The 12,514-nt window shown below is 43.4% G+C and overlaps 1 protein-coding gene across 4 annotated transcripts in view; it reads right to left on the bottom strand.

Annotated features, from left to right (window-relative positions):
* Positions 1-12,514, bottom strand: part of khdrbs2 (KH domain containing, RNA binding, signal transduction associated 2) — a 622,325-nt gene that overhangs the window by 424,959 nt on the left and 184,852 nt on the right. For all 4 annotated transcript variants that reach the window (XR_011954815.1, XR_011954816.1, XM_072558359.1 and 1 more), the window contains exon 2: positions 4,337-4,461. Coding sequence is in view for 2 of the 4 variants with exons in the window: in XM_072558359.1 (XP_072414460.1) it covers positions 4,337-4,461 (125 nt within the window). In the remaining 2 variants the exon portion in view is untranslated. The remainder of the gene's footprint in view (positions 1-4,336; positions 4,462-12,514) is intronic.

The raw sequence follows: 12,514 nt of genomic DNA, 5'->3' as shown, positions 1-12,514 counted from the left end.
CTGTGCAAAATCCTTATTTGGTCCATGACACCATCTATGCCAAAACCTTTGTGCTAATTGAACAGATCCCAGAGTGTTCAGTGACTGGACAAGGATCAGGGAGTGTCAACTTTAATAAAGAACCAATGTCAGTGTTCAGATGCTCTTGACATATTCTCTTTGATGATAGAATACAGACTAAGACTGTTAAAATGTTTGCATAAACCAAAATATTGGAGGTGTTTCAAAATCTCTTTCTCAGTGGATTCAGCAACAAGAAGTAAAATTACCAAAACCTTGGGATAGACCTCAACTGAAGCAAAACCTTCAGGGAATGAAGACTGGTCTCAATAGTTTTCTCAGTTTGATGAATTTAATTATTCTGTGAATAAATGCTTTTATAACATAAATTTATACAGTGACCTTTAACAAGGTTTGTGTAAAGATTTGTAGCTCAGATGCTGGATGCAGTTGTGGGAATGTTCGCCAAGCTGGGAATTTGGTTTGCAGATGTTTTGTCCACTTTCTAGATGACATCCTCAGTGTCATAGAGCCTCCTGTGAAGCACTGCTGTACTGTGTTGGTTGGAATGTATGCAGTTACATTCCCGTTGCTCATTGCAGTGGTCAGGATATTAGGTCTAGGTCAGTGCGTTTATTGATGGAGTCGGTGGGTGAGTGCCACACTTCTAGGTATTCTCTGGCGGTCCTCTGTTCAGCTTGTCCTATTATTGTGTTGTCCCAGTTGAATTGATGGTCCTTGTTGTTTATGTGTATAGATACTAGGGATTGCTGGTCATGACGTTTAGTGGCTAGTTGATGTTCATGAATCTAGCTGGCTAGTTGTCTGCCTGTTTGTCCTATATAGCGTTTCATGCAGTCTCTGCATGGAATCTTGTACACCACACTTGACCTACATATAATGAGTATTGGGTCTTTTGTTCTGGTGAGTTGTTGTCTGAACATGGCTGTCAGTCATTCGAGTGGTCGGAGGAGTCTGGCAGTCAGTTCTGAGACATGTTTACGTCAAGTAGAATGGTTAGTGTGTTGAGTCATGGCATGTCCTCATCGTGCTGTTTGTCTGCCAGGTATCTATGCTTGGTGAAGACTTTGTTTTTAAATTAGATTAGATTACATTACAGTGTGGAAACAGGCCCTTCGGCCCAACAAGTCCACACTGACCCGCCGAAGCGCAATCCACCCATATCCCTACATTTACCCCTTACCTAACACTACGGGCAATTTAGCATGGCCAATTCACCTGACCTGCACATCTTTGGACTGTGGGAGGAAACCGGAGCACCCAAAGGAAACCCACGCAGACACGGGGAGAACATGCAAACTCCACACAGTCAGTCGCCTGAGGCGGGAATTGAACCCGGGTCTCTGGCGTTGTGAGGCAGCAGTGCTAACCACTGTGCCACCGTGCCGCTCGTGTTGAAGTGTTCTTCTTCACAAATCAGGAGTGCTGCAGTGTGTTGTAACCCTTATGACCAGGGTCCTAATGCAGCTTCTCTTGTGTGTGTTTGGGTAGTTGCTTGTGTAATGCAGGATCTGGTCCACAAGTGTGGCGCATTCCCCATTCTGTGTTCTTTCTACTATCACATTGAGGATTGGGAGTTGGTTGTTAATTTCCTCCTCTCTTGTAACTTTGATCCCTGTGAGCATAGTGTTGATAATCTGGTGTGTGGTCTTGATCTCTGTTCTTTTAATTATTACAAAAGTGTCATCTGCGTATCCCATCCAAAAGTTTGAGTCGGATTTGAGAGAGGGCTGTTTGTTCCAATCTTAGAGGACGTGTGACCCCACACCACAGTTACTCAATAGAATCAACAACACACTGTGGAACCTGCACAAAAACGGACTGATAACCAAGACAGACCTACAAAAGATGAAACCAGAAGGCACCACTCCCCACAATTTTATGGACTACCTAAGGTACACAAACCAGACATACCACTCAGACCCACAGTGGCACTTCCATAAACTGGCAGAAGAATGTCAACAAAGACGCAAACATCTGTCAGCAGATCCATACAACCATCACAGGAATTTCTAGACAATATCAAGAATGTAAACATAGACAAAAATGAAGTGAGTCTCATTTGTTGTAACAGCACTGTTTACCTCAATTGACAGAACCTTAGCAAAGAGTTCATAGATAACCTGCTGGACAAACAAAACAGATGATGCAATGAGAAACCAATCAAGGATGGCATTCTCAAACTACTGGGCCTGTGCTTGACAACACACTTCATATTCAACACCCAGATATATAACTAAATCAATGGGACACCTATGGGCTCACCTTCTCCGGGCACATAGCAGAAGCATTGATGGCAAAACTGGAACAAACTGCCCTCCCTCAAATCCGACCCAAACTTTGGATCACATGTGTTGACAACACTTTTGTAATTCTGGATTAGTGGTGCTGGAAGAGCATAGCAGTTCAGGCAGCATCCAAGTAGCTTCGAAATCGACGTTTCGGGCAAAAGCCTGATGAAGGGCTTTTGCCCGAAACGTCAATTTCGAAGCTACTTGGATGCTGCCTGAACTGCTGTGCTCTTCCAGCACCACTAATCCAGAATCTGATTTCCAGCATCTGCAGTCATTGTTTTTACCTCGTTGATTTTAACACTTTTGTAATAATTAAAAGAACAGAGATTGAGAGCACTCACTGGATTATCAACACTATGCTCACAGGAATCAAATTTACGAGAGAGGAGGAAATTAACAACCGACTCCCAATCCTCAATGTGATAGTAGAAAGAACACAGAACAGGGAATGCACCACAAAGTGTAGAGAAAAGTTACACACGTGGACCATTTCCTGAATTATAACAGCAACCACCCAAACATACATAAGAGAAGCTGCATTAGGATCCTGTTCATAAGGGCTACAACACACTGCAGCACTCCTGATCTATGAAGAGAAGAACACCCTACAAAGTCTTTGCCAAGGATATCCCACAACTTCATTCACAGATGCCTGGCAGACAAACAAGGTGATGAGGACGTGCCAAGTCCTAACACACAAACCATTCTACCTTATGTTAAAAACATCTCAGAACTGACAATACAAACTGACAGCCATGTTCAGACAAGAACTCAGAAGAACAAAAGACCCAATACCCATCATGTACAGGTCAAATGTGGTGTACAAGATTCCATGCAGAGACTGCACAAAACACTAAATAGGACAAACAGGCAGACAACTAGCAATCTACATTCATATATAACAACTAGCTACTAAATGCCATGACCTAGTATCTATACACACAGACAAGGATCACAAATTCGACGGGGACAACACAACAATAACAGGACAAGCCAAACAGAGGTCAGCCAGAGGATTCCTAGGCATGGCACTCATCCATGGACTCCACCAATAAACACATTGACCTAGACCCAATATACCGACCACTCTAATGGACAACTGGAACCGGCAGCCAGGAGCAAAGGGAACAAAATCACACAAATTCCAACCAACAAGGTACAGCAGCATTTCACAGGAGACTCCACAGCACTGAGGATGTCACCTAGAAAGGGGACAAAACGTTTGCAATCCAAATTCCCAGTTCGGCGAACATTCCCACAACAACCGTGAGGTCTAACAAAGTAAAAATCCCAAGCTTTGACATGGAACCACTTAACAGGCAGAAGGAAATAAAGATGTTTGCATTGAGTGAGGTGGTGCAGGGGGAAGGGGAGAAAGGTGGGGGAGCAAGGCGGGGAGATCTCCAATTACAGACCAGTGATACTTATTCTGTAATGATGAAATTCATTATGGGTATGAGAAAGCTGGTAAGTTCAATGTGGAGAAGCACTTTTCATTTGTAAAGATACAAGACAGTCACTAAGAAATGTAATAATCAGCATTAGAGAAATATCATTGTTCACAGTAGTGAGAATGTGGAACTCATTAGGACAAATAATGGTTGAGGCACCCAGCATAAATACAAGAAAAGAAATGCTAAATAGCACATGGGGCAGGAAGGAATTGAATAGCAGTGACAGTACAGAATTTGCACATTGGGCCCAACTTCACATGAATTCCCTTCTACCCTATTTTATCTCATCCTATTGGTATACTTTTCCATTCCTTTCTTGGTCATGGACTGACCAAGTTTACCCTCCAAATGGCAGCAAGGAATGGACTGCCAGAATGATATAGTTAATAAAATTTGAGTGGCAAAATGCTCACGTGGAGTGTAAACACCAGCATGGACAAGTTGGGCTGAAAGAACCTGTTTCATTGCTAATGTCATGCTATGCAACTCCAAGAAAGCAACTGCATACACGATAGCTGATTACTCAGTATATCTGACATATGAACAAATCAAGCAAGCTTCATATACCTTTGGATATTGTTTGACTGGAATCAACACTCTTTCAGCTAGTTTAATGTTTTTGTTGCTGATAACATCAAGGTATTGCTTCTCCTCTTCTTTTTTTGAGCTGTTGCTCTGGAACTGTTCAATTTCTGTAAAGAGATCAAAATGTATCAAATTTAATGAAGCAATCTGTAAAGTAATCAAAATGTCAATTCCATAAACAACTTGGAATCCTTCAGAGCTTGACCAATTCCACTTGCTCCTGCAGTTCACAATTTCAGAAGTGCATTTCCTATTTATTTTCCTTCAAACATTTACAGCAAATGGATCAAGGGCAATGGGGGGAGTTGGTCATTTTCATCAAAATGTCACAGCGCAGTGTTCTATAAAAACCTAATCCTTTCAGTTTGGTGCATATACTGGACAGTGGATTTCCCACTGGTGTAGCAACTGCACCTAGGATCTGGGTGATCAAATCATGAGAAAAAGCACAGAAGGAGGTCATTTAGCCCTCTGTATCTGTGCTGGCTCTCTCAAATAAAGCACCCCATGTTGGTCGATTCCTTATAACCCTGCAAACTCTCCCTCTTTGATAATTATCACAATTCTCCTCAGTCACAATCCAGTCCAGGTACATCCCTTCACAGAAAGAAATAACTGGAAAAGAAACTCTCAAGACTTGGAAATGAATGTACTGGACCTCTAATGTGATGCATACTGGTCACATTGGACCAGTAAGTCTCAGTTACAAAGTTAGGTTTTGGACAAATCAAATGTGGCTGTCGGTTTATGGACTGTTATGAATCCCAGTGGTCAGAGAAGTCTGGCTGTTAGTTCCTTTTTATATAAGGTAGTGTGACTAGTGTGTTAGGTCGTGGCATGTACTCATTGTGACAGCCATGTTCAGATAACAACTCACCAGAACAAAAGACCCAATCATGTGCAAGACAAACATAGTTTACAATATTCCATGCAAACACTATATAGGACAAACAGGCAGATAACTAGCAATCTGTATCCATGAACACTAACTAGCCACTAAACCCCACAACCAGGTATTCCTGGTAGCCATTCATACAGATGACAAGGACCACAAATTTGACTGGGACAATGCAACAATAATAGGAAAAGCTAAACAGAGGTTAGCCAGAGAATTTCTAAAGGCATGGCACTCATTCATGGAGGTAAAAACAATGACTGCAGATGCTGAAAACCAGATTCTGGATTAGTGGTGCTGGAAGAGCACAGCAGTTCAGGCAGCATCCAAGGAGCTTCGAAATCAACGTTTCGGGCAAAAGCCCTTCATCAGGAATAAAGGCAGTGAGCTAAAGCGTGGAGAGATAAGTTAGAGGAGGGTGGGGGTGGGGAGAAAGTACCATAGAGTACAATGGGTGAGTGGGGGAGGGGATGAAGGTGATAGGTCAGGGAGGAGAGGGTGGAGTGGATAGGTGGAAAAGGAGATAGGCAGGTAGGACAAGTCCGGACAAGTCATGGGGACAGTTACTGAGCTGGAAGTTTAGAACTAGGGTGGGGTGGGGGAAGGGGAAATGAGGAAACTGTCGAAGTCCACATTGATGCCCTAGGGTTGAGGTGTTCTGAGGCGGAAGATGAGGCGTTCTTCCTCCAGGTGTCTGGTGGTGAGGGAGCGGCGATGAAGGAGGCCCAGGACCTCCATGTCCTCGGCAGAGTGGGAGGGGGAGTTGATATGTTGGGCCACAGGGCGGTGTAGTTGATTGGTGCGGGTGTCCCGGAGATGTTCCCTAAAGCGCTCTGCTAGGAGGCGCCCAGTCTCCCCAATGTAGAGGAGACCGCATCGGGAGCAACGGATACAATAAATGATATTAGTGGATGTGCAAGTAAAACTTTGATGGATGTGGAAGGCTCCTTTAGGGCCTTGGATAGAGGTGAGGGAGGAGGTGTGGGCGCAGGTTTTACAGTTCCTGCGGTGGCAGGGGAAAATGCCAGCATGGGAGGGTGGGTTGTAGGGGGGCGTGGATCTGACCAGGTAGTCACGGAGGGAACAGTCTTTGCGGAAGGCGGAAAGGGGTGGGGAGGGAAATATATCCCTGGTGGTGGGGTCTGTTTGGAGGTGGCGGAAATAGAACATAGAACATAGAACATTACAGCGCAGTACAGGCCCTTCGGCCCTCGATGTTGCGCCGATCAAAGCCCACCTAACCTACACTAACCCACTATCCTCCATATACCTATCCAATGCCCGCTTAAATACCCATAAAGAGGGAGAGTCCACTACTGCTACTGGCAGGGCATTCCATGAACTTACGACTCGCTGAGTGAAGAACCTACCCCTAACATCAGTCCTATATCTACCCCCCCTTAATTTAAAGCTATGCCCCCTTGCCCCCTTGTCGGCGGATGATTTGGTTTAAGCGAAGGTTGGTAGGGTGGAAGGTGAGCACCAGGGGCGTTCTGTCCTTGTTACGGTTGGAGGGGTGGGGTCTGAGGGCAGAGGCGCGGGACGTAGACGAGATGCATTGGAGGGCATCTTTAACCACGTGGGAAGGGAAATTGCGGTCTCTAAAGAAGGAGGCCATCTGGTGTGTTCTGTGGTGGAACTGGTCCTCCTGGGAGCAGATCCGGCAGAGGCGGAGGAATTGGGAATATGGGATGGCATTTTTGCAAGAGGTAGGGTGGGAAGAGGTGTAATCCAGGTAGCTGTGGAGTCGGTGGGTTTGTAAAAAATGTCAGTGTCAAGTCGGTCGTCATTAATGGAGATGGAGAGGTCCAGGAAGGGGAGGGAGGTGTCAGAGATGGTCCAGGTAAATTTAAGGTCAGGGTGGAATGTGTTGGTAAAGTTGATGAATTGCTCAACCTCCTCGCGGGAGCACGAGGTGGCGCCAATGCACTCAATCAATAAACACATTGACCTAGACCCAGTATATCAACCACTGCGACGAACAACTGGAATGGGCAACCAAAATGAAACCAAAAACTTCAGAAAATACAGTACACCAGCGCTTTATAGGAGGCTCCAAAGCACTGAGGATGTGGGAGGGTACAAAATATCTGCAAATCAACTTCCCAGAGTGGCAAACATACCCACAACTATGGCAACCAGCACCTGAACCACAGGGGCGGAATGGTGGCTCAATGGTTAGCACTGCTGCCTCACAGTACCAAGAACCCAGGTTGGATTCCAGGCTTGGGTGACTGTCTATGTAGAGTTTGCACATTCCCCCGTGTTTGCATGGGTTTCCTCTGGGTGCTTCAGTTTCCTCCCACAGTCCAAAGATGTGCAGGTTAGGTGAATTAGCCATAAGTGTTCAGGGATGTGAAGACTAGGTGCATTAGTCAAGGGAAATGTAAAGTAATAAGGTAGGGGAATGGGTCTGGGTGGGATGCTCTTTGGAGGGCCAGTGTGGACCTGTTGGGCCAAATGGCCTGTTTCCACACTGTAGGGATTCTAAAATCTTTATGCATACCTTGAAATATTCATGTGCTTTTAAACAATTAACTGCAATGGATAAAATTTGACTAAATCTAAATTGAGAAAAAGCTAATTACTATTTTATCATCTGTAAGAGCAGTGATTGGTTTCTACTTTATTCCATTCTGAGTGGGTTCTAATTTGATAATGAAAGTGGGTGTAATTATACTGTAACTATTGACATGCTATTAAGAGAATAAATTACAAAATTAAGCAAAGAAATGCTGATAACCAGAAAGCAATTTATCATTTTCTTCAAAGTTGACCCTTTAGAGCTAGAGGTTTTCCAATCTTAATAAAGAACACAAACAATGTGCATAAATAAACAAACCAAAATGGAAATCAACATCACAAATTTGCAAATCAACGGTAAAGCGTGTACGTAATAATTAAGACTTTGATCTGGAACAGAATTACTCACTGCAATTTAAGTCACCAATGAATGACATAACATTTGAAATAATGAAATTGTAAGTGGTTTAGTAAGTGCAAGTGGTGGATGGAGAGTTGAAGCTGCATGAGGTATCGCAGGCAAGTTAGGCTGGCTGCTTGTTTGCATGGGTGTCATGGAAGTCTACTCAATTTCAGGCAATGTGAACAATTGCACTGTAGTAAAAACAGCTTGAAGATTTTATCCAGAGAAATCAACCATCTACTCCATTTAACTCTAACACTTAGCTTGCGTACCTCTCTTTCTGAGGCAGCGGATGAAGATAGGCATGCAGGAGACTCAGAGCAGGAATCATCTTGCGAGACAGAGCAGCCATCAGTGTGTAGGAAAGGTATAAATGCAGTGGAGGGAGTGCAGAAGCAATTTACGAGAATGGTTCCAGGTATGAGCCTAAGTTTGATTTATTGTTGCCACATGTACTGAGATACAATGAAAAGTGTTATTTTGTGTGCTGTACAGGTAGAATGTATCATCTAAAGTGCATCAGAACAAAGTGTAGAATACAGTGCTACAGCTGCAGAAGTGTAGAGAGAGAAATCAGAATTAACATGAGAGGTCTGTTTCAAAAGTCTGATAACAGTGGAGACCCTGCTGTTCTTAAATCTGTACGCGTAATCAAATCTTTCTCTCTTCTAACTGATGAATGAGGATGGAAGAGAGCATAACTGGGGTGGGAGAGGGTCTTTGATGATGTTGGACCCTTTCCTGAGGCAGATATAGTCAGTGGATGGAAAGTTGGCTTGCATGATGAGAAACTTCGTTGGTGAGAATATGTTCTCCTTGGTGAACAAGTGGCTGAGGTGGTTTCATGGGGGAATTCCAAATCAGGAGTGGGCTGGACAGTAAATATGGTGAAGCTGTCTCCACTTGTAAAAAAAGAACACGAAGGTTTAGATTTAAAGTGATGTGTAAAAGAAGGAAGAGTGAGTTGAGAAAAAAAAAACCTTTTCACACAGTAAATTGTTGGTATATGAAACACACTGCCTGGAAATGTGGTGGAGACAAGTTCAGTTGGGGCATTCAAGAGGGCACTCAATGGTTATGTAATGTGTGCAGTTGTATGGGGGTGGTGGGGGAAGGCAGGAGATTGGCACTAGTTCGGAGAGGCAGACTGATACTAGAGCTAGAGCAGGCATGATGGGTCAAATAGCCATCTCCTACACTGTAATAATTCTGATTCAGAGACCTTATGGTAGCTGAGTCCACAAGGGATAACTACGTAAGTTTGAATTCATTGAAGTAACGTTGTGTATGGATATAGCACTATTAAGACAAAAGGAATTCTAACCACTGCTCAGTTTTTCCAGACAGAAGTTACTTGTTAATCAATCTGCTGCTGTTATTTAGAATCACCTCTGGGACACAAAAAATACATCTTATGTTTCTTTATTTTTCCTATTACCATCTCCTTTTGCCTTACACCATCAACTTGAGCAAATTTCATCCACTCCTGCCTTCTACTGTACCATGGCTCTTCCTTTTCATTTTTTTCTGCCTCTGTACTTGCTTGAAATCTGTGAAGTTCACTTGCCTTGTCACCCATGAAGTTCTGTATCCACGAAGCTCAGATTTCAGTATCACCATCCCCTCTTAAAAATGGAGCCATATAATGGAAATGCATATTCCTACTTGCAAAATGCATCTCTCCACAGTTCCCAGCTCTAAACCCTATCTGTTACATGTGTCTGTTTATGTCCCAAGATATGCCACTCTTTCTACATTTCTGAAGCCTGGCCATCTAGTGAAGGTTACAGCAGTGCCAATAGTTTCTTTCTGATGCTATGGAGTTCATGTAAAAAAAAATCCCTGAGAAACAAAAGGTGAGAAACACCAAGTATTGCATACTAAATATTGTTAAGTAAAAGGGTTCAGACATAGCAAGCAAATTGCATAAAAGCTACACAAGTACCCTTCGCACACAAAACCACAATCAACCTGACTTTCAGACACAAACTTACATCGGTATTCCACTTCACCATGTCTTTTTGGAGCTGTCTGCATTTTTGGTCACCATCCTTCTCGAACATCTCTTCACTGTTACCCAATTAGGTGGGACTGACAACTGATAACCATCACCATTCTTATCTATCTCATCACAGCCAGGGTATTGTAAGCAATGGCCTCTTATCTTGCCCTCGAACTGTTACCTCTGGTGTCCCGTAAGTACTCTATACCACTCCACATCTACAAACAATATCATCTGAAAATGCATTACTTTGCATATGAAAGGTGGCAACACACAGCTCTCCCTCAGCATCATCTCTCTCTATGTAGTATCTTGGTCAGTATAGGATTTGGAACTTTTTTTTTAGATTACATTACAGTGTGGAAACAGGCCCTTTGGGCCAACAAGTCCACACCGACCTGCCAAAGCGCAACCCACCCATACACCTACATTTACCCCTTACCTAACACTACAGGCAATTTAGCGTGGCCAATTCACCTGACCTGCACATCTTTGGACTGTGGGAGGAAACCGGAGCACCCAGGGGAAACCCACACAGACACGGGGAGAACATGCAAACTCCACACAGGCAGTCGCCTGAGGCGGGAATTGAACCCGGGTTGTGAGGCAGCAGTGCTAACCACTGTGCCACCATGTCGCCCACAAATAATACTTAAGAATATTTCCAGAGCCTTCTGAGGAAAACACTAACTTTCTATAGAAAACATCTTAGTGTGACAATAAATCGATACAAGGTTGGGGGCCAATCCTCTCCGCTAAACTAGGTTTGTGTGTAAGATCAACTGTATTAATAACCACGCCAGTAATTTACCTCTCAGTTCAGGTGACAAGCTAATTTGTCTTCCCCACACCTTGTCCATCCATTATAAAGGGAAACCCAGTATCACATCCTTTTTGGCATTGTTGCTGCACTGGGCAGAGGGGAACATGCCAACAAGCAATAGCACCTCCTTCGTGCACGCTTTCTTTTCTACAATGTTTACATCAAGTGGGATTATTTTAAGATAGACAAAAACTAAGTTCCAGTCTGGAACAAAAAATCAGTCTTTCTTCACTAGGGCTCAGGACACATTTTACCACAGCACTACAGATTTGACCTGCAAAACTTTGCTCTCGAGGGGATAAGGTGCAAAGAGCATAAAGGCAAGATTGATACTCACACAAGTCAAAAACAATCTTTCATGGTAAAAGGAAGAACAGCTTCTTGTGATTTCGTTTTTGAGAAGGATTCTGGGTAATCCAAGATGGAGGATGGGAAAAATTTCTGGGTGTAAGAGCTGCTCCTTTTTTTGAGGTATTTTAGGTGCTGGAGGTGATTTCCTCGAATTCCAGGAGCAGCAATTACTGTTTTATATGCTGTTGCATTGTTTTGGAACTTTGGAAAAGAGAGAGAGAGAACGAAAAAGAAAACCAGCACAGTTACTGCCTTTGCTGGTTTTGAATTCATGTGTTGCTGGACATCGGAGTGCTTGTGGGAAAATCAACAAACAGTGAATTGCACAACTAATCTTGGAGAAACCAGTTTGGGTAAAGTTCACAACACAGAATCAGATAAGTAAATTTGTTGTTTTAAGGTCTGTCCAAGAGAAAGGCTGTATCAGTGAGTACAGTGGGTTCTTTCTTGATTATATGTTCTTGGAGATAAGTCTCTTGATTAAATTTAAAATATAAGCCATAACTATTAATTTAACCTGGGGCAGTGTCTTGTAGAGGAATAAGATGGTGTTATTTTCTGGGTCTGTAGATTGTGAAGGAGTAAAAATGGCCTTTGCAGTGATATGTACTTCTTGTCAGATGTGGGAATTTAAAGAGAGTTTAAGGGTTACTGCGGATTATATCTGCCACAAATACTGTTGGATGTGAATCTTATCAGATCAAGTGAGTCGGTTGGAGAGACAGATAGAAGCGATGAGGAATTTGCAACAGCAGCAGTATGTGATAGCAGTTATAGGAAAGGGGGAAGTCTCAGATACAGTCACAAAAATGGGTTAACTCCAGGAAGGGTAAGAGAGGTAGGCACCTAGGGCAGGAGTCTTTTGTGGATATACCCATTTCAAACAGGTATGCTGTTTTGGAAAATGTAGGAGGTGATGGATTCTCAGGGGAATGTAGCACGAACAGCCAAGCTTCTGGTATTGAGACTGGCTCTAATGCAACGAGGGGTACGTCGGCTTCCAAGAGATGAATTGTATTAGGGGATTCTGTACTCCAAGGTACAGACAGACATTTCTGTGGCCAGCAGAGAAAAAGCAGAATGGTGTGTTGTTTCCCTGGTGCCAGGATCAAGGATGTTTCAGAGAGGGTGCAGAATGTTCTCAAGGGGGAGAGGGACCGGCA

The sequence above is a fragment of the Chiloscyllium punctatum genome, chromosome 3, assembly GCF_047496795.1.
Source record: "Chiloscyllium punctatum isolate Juve2018m chromosome 3, sChiPun1.3, whole genome shotgun sequence".
Taxonomy (NCBI): domain Eukaryota; kingdom Metazoa; phylum Chordata; class Chondrichthyes; order Orectolobiformes; family Hemiscylliidae; genus Chiloscyllium; species Chiloscyllium punctatum.
The sequence above is the reverse complement of the archived record's forward strand: the minus strand, read 5'-3'. Positions and strand labels throughout refer to the sequence as shown.